The sequence below is a fragment of the Crinia signifera genome, chromosome 1 (assembly GCF_055691185.1).
Source record: "Crinia signifera chromosome 1, ASM5569118v1, whole genome shotgun sequence".
Lineage (NCBI taxonomy): Eukaryota > Metazoa > Chordata > Amphibia > Anura > Myobatrachidae > Crinia > Crinia signifera.
This window is the reverse complement of record NC_139217.1, coordinates 45,699,143-45,719,008: the sequence shown is the minus strand read 5'-3', so window position 1 is coordinate 45,719,008 and position 19,866 is coordinate 45,699,143. Positions and strand designations below refer to the sequence as shown.

Genomic DNA, 19,866 nt, shown 5'->3' with positions numbered 1-19,866 from the left:
TATATATATATGCTGAATAAACCACATATTTTCCAGCACAGTCTCCTCCTTCAAACATCCATTTGTTCAGTCACCGTGACACTGTCACTTCTAAAGCTCCCCACCCACATACCCCCAAATACCACCACCCCTTACTCTGCAAACCAAGGGTCTGTTCTCTTTCCTTCTTCCTCTAGATCAGGCATGTCCAACGTTGCCCTCCAGATGTTGTGAAACTACGCATCCCAGCATGCTTTGCAATAGTTTTAGCATTCTCGAATAGCAAAACTGTGGCAAAGCATGCTGGGATGTGTAATTTCACAACATCTGGAGGGCCAACGTTGGACATGCCTGCTCTAGATCTTCTCATTTGGAGTGCTCATCAGTTCCCTTTGCACTCTACCTTATCATCTTAAGGGACAATGTAAGTTCGAAGATGGGTTTAATGGGAAGAATCCTTAAGGGTGCGGTCATAAGGGTCCATGCTATTTCTATTGTTTTCATGCATTGTGATATATCATTGGAAAGCTTATAACTTTCTGAATACAACCAGGGGTGCTAAAAGCCGGGCCACCGTAAAAAAGAGATGTGACCAACAGGAGGGGGCATGGCCAAACCCTGTAAAAAAAAAAAAAAATTGCAGGGTGTGCGGGCTGTCTCCCTGTTACCACACGGCACTGAGCAGCGTGTGCTGAGTTGGTAAGAAAGGCTGTGCTGTTGCTACAGCATCTGCACTTTACTCCCACTGCCTGGTCTCTGCAGTGGGGGAGTGGGGTGTAGGACCCAGGCAAAAAGTAACCCCCAGGGTGGGTGGTGGTGCGCCAGTGGTTCACCACTGGAGGCATCGTCTTGCGCACTCTCTTTACTGTGGCATTCTCAGGAGCGCCTGCTCCTGTAGAGCAGCCCAGCCCCAGGAATTTCTGGCCATACCGCCAAAGGGGTTAAAGGCCCATAAGGGTCCATTAAACAAAAAACATTTTCATTTTACAAAACTTAAGACCATTATCCAATCAATGCCTATGGCATCCAAACATCCCGCCCTCATGTAGCCAACAGTCTTCCTGCTATTTCTGAGATGCCCCATTATTTCTACATGTGGAAATCTGAACTGAATGTATCTGCCCCACCCAGGAACTCCTCCTCTTTTCACCATCTAATGTCAAAGTCATCATTACCGCTTTCCTGACGTTTGCTGCTCAATTCACCCTTATCCTTCACTTCCCTCATACATCATGCTGCTTCCGCCTCCACAATACTTCTACCTCACCATGGAGGCTCCACAACTCTACAGAAATGCACTTGCTATTTTTCAGCCCGGGCTACTGCAACCTTCACCTTTCTTTACCGTGTCTGGTGCTCTGTGTCCGTCTCAGGACCCGAACAAATACTAGGCTAGTTACCCATTCAGTTCAGAGTACAACTCAAACTCCTGACCCATCTATCCAGATTTTATAACTTGCTTCAACTAACCATAATGAGTGGATCTTCTCTTCCGTCTTATCTGCTCTCGCGCCTACATTTAATTGGAACACTTAAAACTTTCCGATCTTTTGTTGATCAATGATAATGTTTACTAACGTACGGACTGTGCATAACCTATAAATAAAACTTTATAACAACAACAACAGTAATCTATGGTTTAACATGTTGCGTTGATCAACTCTAATAATTTTTAAAAGACCGTTACCAAGATTTATGACTCAGCACCAGTATCTACATCTGCATGTGCAGGTGTTTAGTATATCCATGACTCAGCACAGACTGTTAAATGAAAATGATGAGGTACCAATTACCCTAGCATGGATATACGTAAAACGTGGACTGTTGGGATGCGTTTGGATACCGCTCACCTACACTAAAAGAAAGGCACTGTCAATATATACCCATCCCAAATATGAAAAAGCCAGACTATTTAGGGCATAAGTGCATAATAGTAATGTCATTAAATTAAGAAGTCATTTGTTAATTACATTTTTTAAAAAGTAGACATTTTCCAGCATTATTATTGAAGGTTTAGGTATCAAACTCTTAAAGGGATCAAGTTGAAAGTTGATCATCACAAACCAATCAGCGCCTGCTGTTTATCTAGGACAGTCTATAAAATAACAGTTAGAAGCTGACCGTTGCTAGTGGCAACTTCTCTACTTTATCTCTCTCAGAAGTTCGATACGCCTTCAGAGACTTTGGTGACCTCTACAAGCGCATACAGGTTTAACAACGCCTGCAGCAACTTAGCGGGGGCCATTCCCACTTGCAGTGTCCTCCGTTGTACAGCATGTACAGACAATGAAGCACGTCGCTGACGATGCGAAGGAGCGCGCATAGTCAGCGACATAGGGCCTAATTCAGAAATAGCTGTAAACTTGTCGTAAGTTCCCGTGATTTACAGCAATTGGCTTGGAAACTTTTAAACTACGGTCGCATTGCAAAAAACATGACTGCAGTGGAAGAGACATTTGGGTCGGCAACGCAGCATTATATGGACGCTCAGTGTTGTGGCTGCTGCATGATGCCATACACGGCCGAAACGGCCCTAAAAGATGCCAGTCCTGCGTCTGGCGTCGCAGCTAGGCTGCACAGCCAGGGGACTACCGATAACATGCCAGCGTTTCACTGTTAAACATAGCGTTCGCATAGTAGCAATGTTATCGCAAGTTTTTCGGTTACATCGTGGGCAGGAAGCGGCATGTGGGGCAGCCCTGGGCTGGGCGGCTTCTCCCACATGCTGCCGCCGGGGGTTGTAGTTTTAGGAGTAATCGCAAAACTATAACCCTTACTGAATTAGACCTATAGTGTGTATAAACTAGACCAGGCATGTCCAAACTATGGCCCTCCAGCTGTTGAGAAAATACACATCCCAGCATGCCTTGCCATAGCTTTAGTATTCCCCAATAGTAAAACTGTGGCAAGGCATGATGGGACTTGTAGCTTCACAACAGCTGCAGGGCCATAGTTTTGACATGCCTGATATTTAGATTTTGTTGTTCCGACCGGTCGTCATTGGCATAATTGTTCAAAATATTGTCTAGTGTACACCCAGCATGAGACGGTGCAGGATCTGGCTGTGCAGAAGGCCCCAGTTAGTAACAGAAGAGCGTCATACCTCATAATTCTCAGCAATGAATGGGAACTGTTTCGGCTGCAGAAACTGTGTCTTGGGCACGTCTAGCCCGTCTTCCCCATACAGAAACTGCACCACGCTGCCATCACTGTCACGAACAGTGAGGTCATACTGAACCACCAGTCCCTCCAGATGCTTAATGACACACCTGAAGAGACACAGAAGGACCGATCATTGATAACATTAGTGCGTGCTGTTTCTTAGAGAAGTTTGACGTATGAGGACTGTGCGGGGTGTTTGGTTAGCGGCGGTACTGTCCAATCACTCGCCGCCACATCCCATCTCTTCGTAATCCCTCGTTGTTATTTTCTAGGATGTCTGCAGGACGCCAAACAACGCATTCACTTTCGATATCTATACATGACACATACCTAAATAAATCGGACAGGAGGATGCTGATGCAGTACTTACCTCTGCAGGTATCCAGAGCGACTGGTTTTTACAGCAGTGTCCACCAGACCCTCTCTGCCAGCCATACAATGGAAGAAGAATTCCTAGGGAAGGAGGAGACATCAGTTGGGGCTCGTTCACACGTGTGCGCCGGGAATGGGTAGAAGAATGAATGAAAACTGAGAGGGGCATTGCAAAGATTATACAGAATTGTTTTAAACACTTTCCTAATTTGCCATTTGGGTAAGACCAAGCCTTTAACAGATTGTTCCTAATTTTTTACTGGCTAATTAGCCATCAGCGACTCAAGAATTTGTTAAGTGCATAGATGTGAATAAGCACCCAGAAAATGGAAAAAGCAGTGAGATTAAAAACCAATTTAATTAATATTTAAATAATAAACACACAAAAAAAAATTCTATTTTTGTGTCCTAATTTAATGCGTATCCCGTAGTCCAATTACAATCCCATCATCACAGGGGTGGAAGGTCATTGGCCGGAACTATTTGGACCACAAAGAATCCTTCTACTACGGTATATAAGTCTGTGGCTTCCTGATGCCTTCATTCTCCTCCTCATATCCTGTCACCTCCCCGTCACATGCAAAACTGAGCAATAGATAACTCATTTCATTATACACTCTGTGCTGCTAGGGGACCCTGTTCCTTCCACTATATAACCAGAGCTGGTTATACCATTAGGCAGCTGCCTATAGTGCCGGTATCTGGGGAGGCGCCACCGAGCCTGCTTATCACAAAATGACAGATATCTATGAGGAAAACATCAGTATTGTACTTCATACAGGTGGTGAATGTGGAACTTTTAAAACTCCACCTCCATAATAATTGAGGTGCAGCAAAGTGGGTATTGGTTGGCAGTGTGGGATTGGGGCAGTAGATTGAAGTTCTGGCTAGGGTGCAGAGAAACCTTACAAGGGTCCTATATAAAAAAAAACTCATTCTGTGCCTTCTTGCTGCCTCCATTTTCCTGTTCTTGTGATCATCATTATCATGAGACATATTGTTTAACCAATCATGGCATATGTGGTCTGCCAAGTGGTCATAAAGTACAATATAAAAGGTCAAATTTAGCGACATACTTGAGGCTTGATGCCAGTTAGAAATCGACCAGTCACAAAGCCACCGGAGCGTGGCGAGACGTTATATGGCTGGAAACAAGGCAGGGACTTCCCAGAAGGCATTAGTGGAGGCCGCCGACCTTCCAACTCGATCTGACCCAACAAGCAGGATATCTGTGGTAAAAAAAAACGCAACGTAATCACCCATTGCCGTAACAGGGCACTATCTGAGGAATAAGCAAGACTGGTACCTGCATAGTATTCACAGTGGATCCTTTGGCTCCAGAATGAACCATCAGCTGCAAATTATTCTCTGGAAAATGTCTGTGGAGACCAAGAGGCATACAGACCTATGGGGGAAACAAAAGCAGTGAGGCCTAAGCTTAAAACGAGAAAGGCCTCTCATGTATACCTGAGGGAAACCTCGAATTATATGCACACAGAGGACATATAAGCTGAGTGAGGCCAATACACATTTAGAGGACACATAGGCCTCAACCTATACAAAGTGATCTCTCCAGTTATAATAATCACCCAGTGGCCACATAGGCAGAGTGAGGCCTCTAACATATATATTCTGATTACTAGATTAGGGGTAAATTAACCAAGGACCAGTTTTAGGTGGTTTAAACCCCTGCACATTGCGGTACAGTAGGGGGATTTGGCAACCATAGGCAATGATAGATGTTGGTTTATGGGTGTTTTAGAATGAGATTCTGACCAAATAGACATAGAATGGTCATAAAACCAACACGGTATCCATCTGGAAGGTCGATAATGACTAAGTCAACTTTCATAATATCAACGTCACTATGGACCCCTACCCATAGTAAGGGCCATGAGACAGGACAGGAGTGAGACTCCTAATACATACACCTAGAGGTCGTAAAACCCACTCTTTGAGACCCCATACATGTACACCTAGAGAGGATCCAAAACAAGAGTGAGGCCCCGCAAATGTACACCTAGAGGCCCCATAACCAGAGTGAGGCCCCACACATGTACACCTAGAGGCCCCATAATCAGAGTAAGGCCCCATAATCAGAGTAAGGCCCCATAAATCAGAGTGAGGCACCGCACAACATACCCACTAGAGGATCCAAAACCAGAGTGAGACCACTCACATGTACACCTAGAGACCCCATAACCAGAGTAAGTCCCCGTAAATCTACACTTAAGAGGCCCCATAACCAGAGTGAGGCCCTTGATACTTACTCCGATTATGGGTCCTCTAGGTGTAAGGCCACTTATACATACACCTAGAGAACACATAACCATAAGAAGAGAGACCTACCCATCTAGACTTCATACTCACTTTATTTATCTCATTGCTGAACTCATTAACAGTCTCCTTGAATTTCAAATCGACCATGTTGAAGTCCCGCTGGTCTTTATTGAGATGGGCATCCTGCCATTTCCCCTGGGCCTCTTCATCGGAAGACATCGGCGGGAGGCTGAAAGCCGCCCGTACAGCCTAAAAACAAGGGTCAGGTCGTTCATACTCCAACGGTTGCACAGATACTAAGCAAAAATGTGAAACCACTCAATCATTACAAAACCAGAATAATGTCATTTATTAAAGCGTGGAAACTTAATAATGTCTATATTTAGCTATTGTACGGTCTATATCGGTTTTTGGAGCCCTCCTTGGTCAGACGGTTATTTGCCTGCACCAGGAAATGATTTGCCGCCAGCATGAGTTTACAAAAGAGAACCCCAGTGAAAGTTTAGTAAGGAGCTATTCACAGACTCTGGCGGCTCCGGGAAACGCGATCGCAGTCACTCAACGGTCAAAGGAAAAGTGGCTGTAACATTAGAAGATCACAATGAGCCGTGTTCCTCTGCAGGTAGAGATAATAGCAGCAGGAACAAAGGCTCCTGCAAATAAATGATGTCTGGATTGGAGCCAGAGTATCAGGTTACACACGTAATTTCCCACGAAGAACAAAATTGATTCGGGGAAAATTGCAGACTAATACACTTCTTGTAACCTTGTACTTTTAATAATCAATTTACCAAAGAACGTCCTTGTTAAATCACTTGTATCAATAAGGAACCAAATCAATAATCCTGTGGTTGGCATTGCGTTAGTACATTGCACAACACCTATTTATCTGCCCAATTTATTTTACAATCGTGCAACAAAGAAACCATGTGACTAATCAAAGGCGATCCGGCTTCTGACAGCCGATTGGATGTTGTGATCCAGCAGAAGCCCCAATGGCCAATTAAGGAGCTCTGTGGAGCCCAGCAGGAATCAGCATCAGCGATACATACTGCAGCAGCAAACAATATTGAGCAGGAGAATGCAGCCTATTATCCATCAGCGTGAAGGTATAACGGAGAGGCACGAGGTGCAGAGAACATTCTCCTGAAATAGGACTCAGCTGCTCGTAAAACAGCTGCCGTCACTGTGCTCAGGCGGCTGTGCCTTTTGTAGTTCAGGGATGATCGTGTTTGAAAGCTTTCCTTATACAAGAGCTTACCAGCCCTCCGCAATGGGTGGAGCTTTCTATAATCTCCTGTCTTTTCACGTTGGCATAGGGTCGCACCAAGATGTCCTCCACATCTGCAAGTGAAGAGAACTCAGAAGGTCACAAACAAGAATATACTTTAACAGATAAAGGGGGACAGGTGAACAACTAGCGCCAACAATACACTGTAACAGATATGCAAGAGAACAACCAGCACCCACAAGCTTGCAACAGATAGGCGGACAACCAGCTATAACGTGTAACACCATCTAGGGCAGGGGTGGCCAAACCTGTCCTAAACATCTACCAACAGTTCATGTGTGTCAGGCCACCTGTGGATCTGTAGTAGGAATAAATGCAGCATGTTTGAAAATGTGACAGTTAGTAATAACTACAGCTGTGCACCAGCTAGGGAGTCTGGGAAATGTGACAGTTAGTAATAACTACAGCTGTGCACCAGCTAGGGAGTCTGGGAAATGTGACAGTAATAACTACAGCTGTGCACCAGCTAGGGAGTCTGGGAAATGTGACAGTAATAACTACAGCTGTGCACCAGCTAGGGAGTCTGGGAAATGTGACAGTTAGTAATAACTACAGCTGTGCACCAGCTAGGGAGTCTGGGAAATGTGACAGTAATAACTACAGCTGTGCACCAGCTAGGGAGTCTGGGAAATGTGACAGTAATAACTACAGCTGTGCACCAGCTAGGGAGTCTGGGAAATGTGACAGTTAGTAATAACTACAGCTGTGCACCAGCTAGGGAGTCTGGGAAATGTGACAGTTAGTAATAACTACAGCTGTGCACCAGCAAGGGAGTCTGGGAAATGTGACAGTAATGACTACAGCTGTGCACCAGCTAGGGAGTCTGGGAAATGTGACAGTAATAACTACAGCTGTGCACCAGCTAGGGAGTCTGGGAAATGTGACAGTTAGTAATAACTACAGCTGTGCACCAGCTAGGGAGTCTGGGAAATGTGACAGTTAGTAATAACTACAGCTGTGCACCAGCTAGGGAGTCTGGGAAATGTGACAGTTAGTAATAACTACAGCTGTGCACCAGCTAGGGAGTCTGGGAAATGTGACAGTAATAACTACAGCTGTGCACCAACTAGGGAGTCTGGGAAATGTGACAGTAATAACTACAGCTGTGCACCAGCTAGGGAGTCTGGGAAATGTGACAGTTAGTAATAACTACAGCTGTGCACCAGCTAGGGAGTCTGGGAAATGTGACAGTTAGTAATAACTACAGCTGTGCACCAGCAAGGGAGTCTGGGAAATGTGACAGTAATGACTACAGCTGTGCACCAGCTAGGGAGTCTGGGAAATGTGACAGTAATAACTACAGCTGTGCACCAGCTAGGGAGTCTGGGAAATGTGACAGTTAGTAATAACTACAGCTGTGCACCAGCTAGGGAGTCTGGGAAATGTGACAGTTAGTAATAACTACAGCTGTGCACCAGCTAGGGAGTCTGGGAAATGTGACAGTTAGTAATAACTACAGCTGTGCACCAGCTAGGGAGTCTGGGAAATGTGACAGTTAGTAATAACTACAGCTGTGCACCAGCTAGGGAGTCTGGGAAATGTGACAGTTAGTAATAACTACAGCTGTGCACCAGCTAGGGAGTCTGGGAAATGTGACAGTTAGTAATAACTACAGCTGTGCACCAGCTAGGGAGTCTGGGAAATGTGACAGTAATGACTACAGCTGTGCACCAGCTAGGGAGTCTGGGAAATGTGACAGTAATAACTACAGCTGTGCACCAGCTAGGGAGTCTGGGAAATGTGACAGTTAGTAATAACTACAGCTGTGCACCAGCTAGGGAGTCTGGGAAATGTGACAGTTAGTAATAACTACAGCTGTGCACCAGCTAGGGAGTCTGGGAAATGTGACAGTTAGTAATAACTACAGCTGTGCACCAGCTAGGGAGTCTGGGAAATGTGACAGTTAGTAATGACTACAGCTGTGCACCAGCTAGGGAGTCTGGGAAATGTGACAGTTAGTAATGACTACAGCTGTGCACCAGCTAGGGAGTCTGGGAAATGTGACAGTTAGTAATAACTACAGCTGTGCACCAGTTGGCGATTTGGAAAACAGACCATTGGTAGATCTCGAGGACCAGTTTGGCCACCCCTAATCTAGAGGCTACATTATGCGTCCCACTAAGGTATTATGCATAATGTAAGGTCCATACAGATGTTTGGTATAGGCCGGTCCATATATTATTGATATCCAGATGGAATGGGGTAAAAACACCCTCACCTATGGCTATCGAATTATACACCCTGAGGAAGGATACAGTAAATGCATTGGTTTTAAAGGACTTCTTGTGCAGGATTGCTGTAGCCCATTCCATCTGGCTAGGAACATCTGCTCATTTCGGTCTCTAGTATAAAAACCCAACAGGAGGATCCGACGAAGGAGAGTACACCAAAAGAAGCCCTTTGATGCACATAGGCACCACCTATATAGGCGAGTGTCATTCTGTTGGTTTATGGTGAAGCACAGACGTCTCCCTAAATTGAAAGAAACCTTTATGCAAACATCACCCACGCTTGTGAGGTGAACGATTTGGTTCCATCTTTAAGTTTAATCAGGGTTTTACGTTATATTTTATGCTTAGGGAAAAAAAATAATAATTAGGAGCTCCCACTATTGTCTTCCCAACTACAGATAACCCGTAAGAAGCGCCGTTCCGATACACGCACAGTTTCTTACTTTATCACGTTATTGATTATGCTGAGACTACAAGACTATTGGGCGTGTGTCCATTCTATAACATTCCAGATCTCCCCAATTGATCCACCTAATCCTATTACTGCAGGCCAAGATACAATCCTAAAAGGGGAAGGGATAGATATAGAATATATATATATATATATATATATATATATATATATATATATATATATATATATATATATATATAAAATAACTCCACTGGATCTATAGTGTGTGTGCATATTCTATATGGTACAAAGGCTGGCCTTCCAGCGCTACCCTGTAATGTTGATGAACTCTTCCAAGCTTATAATTATGTATTTCAGAAAAGGTAGCTGAGACCGTACACACACACACACACACACACAGAGGTGGTTCCACCACTCACCCATGGTAAAGCCGCGGTACAGCTGCAGGTAGGCCGTGAAGAGGCGGGCCAGGCAGGTGAGCAGTTTCCCGCTGGTCTCCCCACCATAGAGCTCATAGCAGCAGTGAATGAGCCCAAACGAGGAGCTTCCGTAGTGAGCTTTATCAAGCACCCCGCACAGGAGCTCTCCATTTTTAATGATAACCTGTGGGAACAGAGGAGTATGGGTAATAAATCACTGCCTACATAAGCAGACAGACACACACACACACACACACAATGTGACAGGGACAGTCACACAAGGGATACATAAATACACGGACATTCAACTGATGCCAAGTTTACCATATACCCGTTTGCTTATAACACAGGGTCAACATTGCTATAATGTGGACAGACGTATAGACCAGGGATCGACAAAACCCGAGGGCCAGGTCGCCATGGCGACCAGAATCTGCTTCCTGGCGACCAGATTTGCCTGGAAGCAGAACCCCCGGGCAGAGTGGTGGCTTGACATCAGCGGGCATCGCGGCTGCCGGGAGATGGACAGGGAGAGGCAGGGAGCTGGCAGCAGTGTCTCTGTAAGCAGCGGGTCCCCGTGGCTGGCTATCCTATCAGCAGCCTTGGGTGCCCGTTTCAGACACGTTAAAATATGGTGTCGCAGTGGGTTATGTTCAATATAACAGCCAGCACGGCGGCAGCCCGGCAGAGCGGTGCAGAACTCTCCCGGCTGCCACTGTATCAGAGCAGGTCCACGGCGCGCCTATTACACAGCTCTGTGCTTGAGGATAGCCAGCCACGGGGACCCGCTGCTTACGCAGAGGCTCCAGAGAACAGAGTCTGCCCCTGCCTGGCATCAAGCCACAAACCCATAGAAAATGAGCATGTAGGTAAGCAGCACTGTGGCATAATATGCCATGGGCATTACGGTGTTTGGTTTACCATGTAATGGGCATTACGGTGTGTGGGGTAGTATGCAAAAGGTTTTTCAGTGTGTGGCATAATGTGTAATTGGCATTGTGCGTTGCGGGTACGTGCAATGGGTATGTAACATGTGTAATAGGCATAATTGTGCTTTTTGGCGCACACTGTCACTATTTTTTTCTGGCTCCTACATTTTCATCCTGGCTCCTAGATTTAAAAAAAAAAAATTGGCAAGCCCTGGTCTAGACACTTGTCAGACTTGACAGGTGGAATGTTGACATTGTCAAAATGTCAACATTAGTGTTAGGCTGTGAGCGGCAGGGGAAGGGATTAGGTGTACGGTACACCAGAGGCATGACCCGGAACCAAACATCACGACTGCCAGGACCTGGAAGACACAACTGGATCAATTGCAGCTTCCAGAAGCAAATAAGTAGCCGTCGGGCAACCAGAGAGGATAGGTCGACATTCCAACATGACTATGACATCACCTATAAAATAGCAGTGGCTACGGGAGGGAGGCACAGATAGGCAATACACACCTGTGACTCACACATCGTGTCCGGCTCGAAGCCCGGAGTTGGCCGAGGCGGCTGCTTCACCCAGGCTTTCCCGCCGATCTTCGCTTTGCCCGTGAGGTTGAGAGGAATGTGATGATCTGGGATTACGTTGATGAGTAACGTAGATACTACCTGAGGGGACAGAGAAGGGGAGAAAGGCATTATGGGTACTTTTACCCCATCCAAATCGGTCTACACACACAGGCTCCTGTTCAGGTACAGATCCAACTGCCGTATCTCAAAGACGACATAAATGCTTCATATAAAAGGTGGAAACAAGTGGGACATTCTGGGGATGCATCAGACCGCCATCACCAAGAAGGCGATAATGCACCAGCCAATCAGCTATGTTTGAAAAATAACCGTTATTGAATGTCAGTTGATTGGTTCGTTATGACCTTTCGCTTTATCTGTTCACCAGGCCTAATACATCTGCCCCATTAATAGATAGGAACTATGGACAGAAAATCTTAATAATGTTGGGGTACAATATAAATCCAAGTTGAACAATGATCCAGCTTTGTGAAGAAAATGTTACCTCAAGCCCTGTACACAGTATGGAATAAGATAAGTATGATGACGATGATATTAACAACATAATTATCGTACATATTGCTCAGTGTGTAGGAACTATAGTGATGCTCCTGCCAGTCCCTGTCTTGTCTTTACATGAAGACAAACTCTGCCGATGTAGTTTATGACTAGGTGCATATCGCTCAGTGTGTACGATAAAGAAAAGGAACAGTCTTCATAAAATAAGACCGTTACTGGTAAAAAACAATTCATTTATCTATATCGTTGGAAATCGTTCAGTGTACGCCTAGCGAATTTGCTCAAAAACTGTGGAAAACAGACCATGGTCCCATGTTTGAGCCCATTTGACATAAACTTGTACGAACAATCGTTTCTGTCCATTTTCCAGCATTTGAGAGCAAATGGTTGATTCTTATACGCTCCCAGATTTTACCAGATTTTTGTTCTCACCAGACACATTGGACAGATAAATCTTTAGGTCTGTACCCAGCTTAAGTCTGTGTTAATGTCACCAGTGACTAAAAACTATTGACTGTTGCATCCCCTGGTGGACAGTAATGGCACAGCAACTGGTAAGAAGGCGTAACATACTGTACCTAGCAACATAGTAGTTTAGGTTGAAAGAGGACTTGCATCCACCAATTTCAACCTTTTACAGGAACCCCTAGAGCAGCGGTTCTTAACCTCGGTCTTCAGGACCCCACATGGTGCACATTTTCCATGTCTCAGCACAGAATCACAAGTGAAATAATTAACTCACCTGTGGATCTTTTCAAATGCGTCAGTTAGTAAGGAGTGCACCTGTGCACACGATGGGTGACTGAAAACTTAAGGGGGTCTTGAGGACCCAGGTTGACAACCACTGCCTTAGATGTTAGATCCCACTTATGGATTTTCTACTTCAATTGCACTTTGGGCTAAATGGTGTTCATCAGTTGTTCCCCTCGATGTTTGTATCCAGTAAAGGTTTGTCCAACCTTAACTAAATTTATCTATTGTGCCTACCGACACCACTTCTTCTGGAAGAGAGTTTTATACGTCTTCTGCCCTGAGCGTAAAAAACCCTTACTTAGGAGGGTATGAAATCTGCTCTCCTCCATCCTGAGAGTAGGCCCACGTGTCCTAGTCTCCGACCTCAAAGTAATTAGGGTGTCTGACAGTTCGTTATATTGTCCCCTGATATATTTGTATAGGTTAAGCGTGTCACCCCCGAAAACATCTTTTTTCCAGCGTTAACATTCCTAATTTGGCTAATCTGTGCTTGTAGTTTAATGACTCCACGCCTTTTATTAGCATGGTTGCCCTTCCCCTGAACTTTTTCCAGTTCTAGAATGTCTTTTTTGTAGCGAGGAGCCCAGAATTGTAAAAGGTGTTTTGAAATATCTGTAGCATTCAAACCATGTGGGTACTGCGCCCCCTAGTGGAGATCAGTAGAAATAATGCTAAGATACAGGGCAGAGGAGCAAGATCATAATTTTAATTTTAATTGAAGCACTGCGTAGGACATAACCGAGTAAGTGGTGTATGAGCAGAAGGGGCACTGGGTCAGAGACTGCACATGTGCAGCCAGGGCGCCTTTGTTACTCTGGGAACAGACCAAGTAGCTAACACAAGCTCTCTCCTCCAACAATATGGTGTCAGCAGAGATCCCAATGGTCCCATAGAGACCCATGTTCTATCTATCATCCTGCATCCAACCCTTATGGAAACTGAGCCAAAAGGGAAAAGGTATGAAGACTGGCTGGTGCACAATCCAAAATTCACATAGGGAAGCTACACCAACTACTACCCCAACCACTGCCATACATCACCGCCCAGGACTCACTGGCAGCACTGGAAGATTCTCCATGTACGCAAACAAGTATACGGGTAATGTGCAGACCAGCAGCCGCCAGAAAGCACCATTATTACCCCAATGCAGCTTATTATCTTACCTGTTTTCCTGTCCATAGTCTCCATGGTTTCACAATTGCTGGCGGAAGCGTTTTAACGCGGCCTCGTTTATCGGTCAGCCCTCTGTATACCAGCTCCATGTACTGTTCTCTGGTAAAGAAACAGCCGCGTATAGTCATACTCGCGCCAGACACCATGTGATCTTGGATCAGGCCTGCTAAGGGCGTTCCATCCTTAAAGACAGAAATCGGATAGATCAGAGATTCCCTAGATGACCACCATAATAAACGCCATCTCTAGATTAATTGTTGGCTCTTTCCCCCCTCTGCCACCACAGTGGATGGAATGGCAGCCCATGAACCGGAAAAAACTTTTTACTTTGTTGGGAGATAGTACCTTGGGCACCAAGTACTGCTCGTCGGTACACGCTATGGTGTAGGCCTCTGCTCGGCCTAGCTCGCTCTGCGGGAAGTGAGCGTTCATTTCATCTCCGTCAAAGTCGGCGTTGTAGGCCTTGCAGTTGGCGTAGTGCAGTCTCAGCACCTTTTCCCCCGGGAGGATCCGTGCCTTGTGAGCTTGGATGGACGGCCTGTGTAGTGTAGGCTGGCGATTGAGCAAAAGTACGTCGCCATTTTTAACATGACGGTACACCTGCAGTTACATAGGAAAACAGAACATACATGAAGAAATTGAGCAGACCACGTGTACCTCTGGAATTATCTCCCAATCATACGCTCTACAAAATTCAGATAGGCTTCCAAGACCCGCTTCTTCACCAAACCCAGCCAACCCTCACCTTCAATCTCTGTTCCATGCTCAGTCTAGCCCATCTGTCCACCTGTCGCATTTAGAATGTAAGCTCTCACGAGCAGGGCCCTCTCTCCTCATGTGTTTTTCCTTCTGTCACCTACACCATTTTGATGGCATCAATTCCTGCAGTTTTCTGCCACTCTGATACTTCTTCCAGTGTCCTCTGCTGATGCAGCTATGTGTATGTACCCTGTACTTGTCCACTATTGTATTCAACTGTTAAGGTGGCCATACACACGCAGATTTATCTTCAGATCTGTCTGGTTGGAACAAAATCCTGGTTATGGAGGAGAGAAAATGACAGTTGACCATTTGCTTGGAAATGCTGGAAAACGGACAAACTGTCACTCATCCATAACCATGTTTTTGTTCCAGCCAGCCAGATCTGAAGATAAATCTTACTAGTGTATGGGCACCTTAAGTCATTTTTTTGCGTATTCATTTATGTACTCGGCAATTTGGCGCTGCGGATCCCTTGTTGCGCCATATAAAAGGATAATAATAAATGTACAGATTTAGCAATGGTCATTCACGCTGCGATGCGTGCGCACAGGCATACTGCGCCAGGCTGCGACTATTCGCAGCCTGCGATTGCTCTATTAATTCCGATGCATGTGCACATGCAGACGCACACACATCCTAGCCGCAGACACACGAGTCGCGCCACCTATGCTGCGATGATCATGGCTACACCTGTAAGCTTATATTCACAAACTATCTGTAACATAGCTAAAGTCCCCAGCAGACTGCAGCCCACTGCCCCTGGGTGGTCAGCGACATGTTTCCGTGTACCAACATGCTGCTGACTGCAACGCAGCTCATCCTGGGTCACTGCAGCTTTACGGTTGATCCCAATATGATCTAGCACATTGCTCTTTCTTTGTGTTCCAGTTGGTTTTAGATATAGGAGGAGTAGAACCAATAAGCTTTCCAAGGGTTAGTAGATCTCCTCAAAGGTTTCAGCCAACCAGCTTCCAACTGCCAGGTTACTGGCTGGGTTTGCAAAATGACAGAAGCGGATTGGTCGATACATTATCTCGCGGGGCAAAAATAAATGAGAGAAACTAGAAGTCACTCACAATTTTGGCAGGCAGCCTCTGTGTGCCGGTAGAGGGAGTGAGCAACTGCTTAGCGATGGCCTCCCGCTGTACAAGATTAGCGGGGTTCAATATCGTGCGAGAGCCGTCCTCGTTAACCACAAGAGATGCTCCAGGGTGGACGTTGGGTCCGTTGGTCACGGCATGCCTCAGCTCCTGCACATTCCAGGTGGTGACCGGCTGTGGATAGGTCAGCTTGGTAGCAAATACCTTACAGCAAACAATAAGAATGAACATCCGATCAGGAACATTTAAACTTTTGACCAATCAAACGGTCTGGTCTTTAATGGTTGGTAGGCTATAGAGAGCGCAGTGAGGTCAATGAATAAAAAGGATGGTCTCCAGAGACCTACCATAGGAATCCCAATCTCATTGGTACTGATGTACATGTCTGGGCAGATGACGGAACGCGCGGCGTAATCTACACGTTTTCCCATCATGTGTTTCCGAAACAGGCCGTCCTTCTTCTCTAGAAGCTATTAGGAAAGCAGAAAGGTTTATTACTGTGCAGTGTGCACCTTACTGGGAAAACGGACATGACCTAAAATAAATCGTTGTGGTTATAAACGTACCAAGTAAACGGTGCCCATACACCGACAGATTTATCTTCAGATCTGGCTGGTTGGAACAAAAACATGGTTATGGATGAGTGACAGTTTATCAGTTTTCCAGCATTTCCAAGCAAATGGTCAACTGTCATTTGCTGTCATCCATAACCATGTTTTTGTTCCAACCAGCCAGATCTGAAGATAAATCTGTCGGTGTATGGCCACCTTAAGAAGGTTTCTTGGTTCTTCAGTCCTTTGCTACCATATGCCTACTTTACGAAGGATGTGGTTGTATGGGGGATGTGCTTCTACTCCCAAACAGGCCAGCAATGAATGACTGACAGCCTTGGTGTGGAGGATAGCAATTAGTCCACCCCATAGCCTCACATGGCACCCCATGCCATGTGGACTCCGATTGGCAACGGTAAAGTATGAAAAACTTCACGTAAACCATTTTCACGCATTGCTCTTGTGTATGTCGATGTTTTGGGACAACCTATGGACTGTCCAACTATCATCCGGACCCCCCTAGAGCAGTATGCAAAATCCTAGAAACAATCATTTAGAGGCGGTGACAATGCAGCTACTGTACGCGAATCGGTCGATAATTACTTACAGCGCACGCAGCTGAGCCGCAGGGCGCAAACAAGGTGAATTGACTGCTATGGCGGTTGCAGCGAGGAATTAGAAGCAAAGCGAGAGACTGGTAGACAGCGTTTAGGGTTGGTAATGTGGGCGAGACATGGTCCTTCAGGTGGTGTTTTCTGGGCATGCGTAAATTAGAAGTTGTGATTGTATTTGCTACTGGAAAGTCCTGTGCACCAATGGAGAGCAGCTCAACTTGTGCATCTACAGAGACGCGGCCGGATCCTAAGAGGAGTAGTCATCACAGGACCCCACACTGTTTACCTGAATCTTGCATGCCGCTGGTACTAAAATCGGAGCACAGCATGATTCAGCGGAGTTTCTGATTTCCCCACTACACAGCCGCTGCCACTGTATTGACCACCTGATGTCAACCCACTGACTGTCCGTCTTCCATACACACACACCAGGATTTTGTGGTCCTTTAACCACAATCTCTTTAATCTGGTTTGTCTCCATAGAATCATAAAATGTGATGGCATAAGTGATAAAATGGTGAGTGATAAACCGCCAGCCAATCAGCTCCTGCCTGACATTTTTCAAACACAGTCTGGGACATGGCAGGTAGGAGCTGATTGGCTGGCTGTTTATATCACTCTCCCTTTTATCACTTTTGAAGCTTAGTTCATCTGGCCCCTAGTCTGCCTCAAGCCACAAACATTTCATCTCGAGTGGCTGTCACTGCAATAGGACGAGGAGAGCACTTCAGCCGCAGCAGCACTGTATGAATGGAACGTGCGCAAATTCTTTCAAAATGCAACTAGAGTCCGGATAACTGGCTGCACAATAAGTCTTCTCCATGTCCAATATACTGTAACAGAACATAACGGCGTGGAATACTATAAAGGGGAGACTATGGGACAACACACACCTGCCGAACACCAGGGAACTTCTCACTCATCAGTTTGTCCATGTCGCTATCAAACACGATATTGACGTGAGCCTGAAGCCGGACCCATGAGTTGTAGAGTTTGTCGGTGAGCGTCAGCCCGGACAGCGCAGGTAAGAAGGAGCGATCAATGGTTTGCTTGGGCTCCGCCTGTTCCTGGAAGACACCAACAGAATGCGGTACAGAGGGGAGGGTTTTATACAGCAGTGAGCATGCCTGTACATCCAGTCCAGTACAGGGGGGGGACAAGGAACTGGTACCTCACATCTAAATGGGTTGGCACGGATCTCTTTAGTGATCTGGACACTCGCACCTTACCAGGCCTATGTCCGTCTCTACGTTAGACGAGGGCTTGCTCTGCTCCTCAGCCATCACCGCCAGGAGTTTCTGTATCACGGATATGTCTTTCAGGACGGCCACCAGGTTAACAGTCTGCCCATTGGTGAACATCTGATCCGCCATGCGGTTAACAGGCCGGTACCTATGGAAACAGGAGAACATGATACCTCCGACACAAGCGGTTAGATGAAATGGTCGACGCCAAATTTGCTTTAGATTTTTTTTTCTGGGGGGGGGGGGGGGTTCGCCACCATATTGATTATATTGAGGGGCCCTTGTGATACTAACGGTGGGACTGTTTAAGGATCAGATAACCTCTTCAATGCAGTACAATGATTGCCTTCCCCAACAATTATATTGGTAGATCAGATATTGATCCTTGGAGATGACAAATGTCCTCTGTCTACCAGCGTCACTGAATGACCCCACTATCCGACCCACTCATGCGGAGCCACATCATCAGGCAGCGCAAGGCCAGCACTGAGTGGTCTATGATGTATCAGAGCGGAGGAGGTATAGTTACCGAGCCGGAGGGACCACCACAAGGTCTAGGAAGAAATTTTCTGGAAAGAATTCCTGTCCGATCTCTAGTCCAGAGAAAAGGCATTGCAGGAAGAAACCTGGGGGTACATATAAGAGACATAGATGAGGTGACCGCACACGGCACAGAATAATATAGTACACTATTAGACTACATTAGCACAGTGGTCACGGATAGGACAGGGTCACCAGGAACAGCAGCACGGAGAACACAATAGAGATGTAGCCAAATCTTCGCCATGATCTCAGCTATGATGCTCACATTTTTTAAATATCAACAATAGGTCACCAAGATTATTGTCAACATGGCCATAGTTGTCCATCTTCTCATGTCGACATAGATCACACCTGAACGTTGCAGCTGCCGGGCCCCGGTAATCATGTGATATCCGCTTACAGGTTGGACAGCCAATTACCGCGATCTGCCAAACCCTAACCTACCCGCCTAGCAGCCGAAACATATTGTCAACATTTTGACAATGTCAACATCTCACCTGTCGACATTCTGAGAATGCCGGCACATTGCTTGTCAACATTTTAACAACAACCAAATCATAACTGTCAGCATTGTGGTGTCGATATGGTCACTGTTGACCTTTTGAGTGGCGATATATCAATAGCTCATCACTGTTTCCATGAAGAATGTCGACAGTCAGCAGTGACATTATGAGCAGATTGACATTACAACTGCCGACATATCACACCAACTACTGTGCTATGGTTGCTGTCGACAACATCCCATCTTCAATAGAACTCCCACCTTAGTAACTATACCCCAATGTGTCTGCAGTCCAGAGATCCCACATTTTTTGGTTTTTCATGTTGGACAGTATACCAGACAACATTCCGGTGCTCTAGGGTGACCACCTCATCACTTTAATTCCGGACACATATTAAATTACACAGGTTCTGTGGCTGATTTAAAAAAAAAAACAGTTGCAATGGACTCGAAGTCAGCC

The 19,866-nt window shown here is 45.8% G+C and overlaps 1 protein-coding gene across 1 annotated transcript in view; it reads right to left on the bottom strand.

The window, feature by feature from the left end:
- Positions 1–19,866, bottom strand: part of POLR1A (RNA polymerase I subunit A) — a 94,899-nt gene that overhangs the window by 59,722 nt on the left and 15,311 nt on the right. The window contains exons 8-22 of the mRNA XM_083146587.1: positions 18,891–18,987; positions 18,347–18,509; positions 18,011–18,184; positions 16,300–16,422; positions 15,929–16,156; positions 14,436–14,690; positions 14,081–14,272; positions 11,595–11,744; positions 10,150–10,333; positions 7,055–7,137; positions 5,884–6,042; positions 4,820–4,918; positions 4,590–4,742; positions 3,512–3,594; positions 3,083–3,248 (exon numbers count right to left, since the gene is read on the bottom strand). Of these exons, the coding sequence (XP_083002713.1) occupies positions 3,083–3,248; positions 3,512–3,594; positions 4,590–4,742; positions 4,820–4,918; positions 5,884–6,042; positions 7,055–7,137; positions 10,150–10,333; positions 11,595–11,744; positions 14,081–14,272; positions 14,436–14,690; positions 15,929–16,156; positions 16,300–16,422; positions 18,011–18,184; positions 18,347–18,509; positions 18,891–18,987 (2,309 nt within the window). The remainder of the gene's footprint in view (positions 1–3,082; positions 3,249–3,511; positions 3,595–4,589; positions 4,743–4,819; positions 4,919–5,883; positions 6,043–7,054; positions 7,138–10,149; positions 10,334–11,594; positions 11,745–14,080; positions 14,273–14,435; positions 14,691–15,928; positions 16,157–16,299; positions 16,423–18,010; positions 18,185–18,346; positions 18,510–18,890; positions 18,988–19,866) is intronic.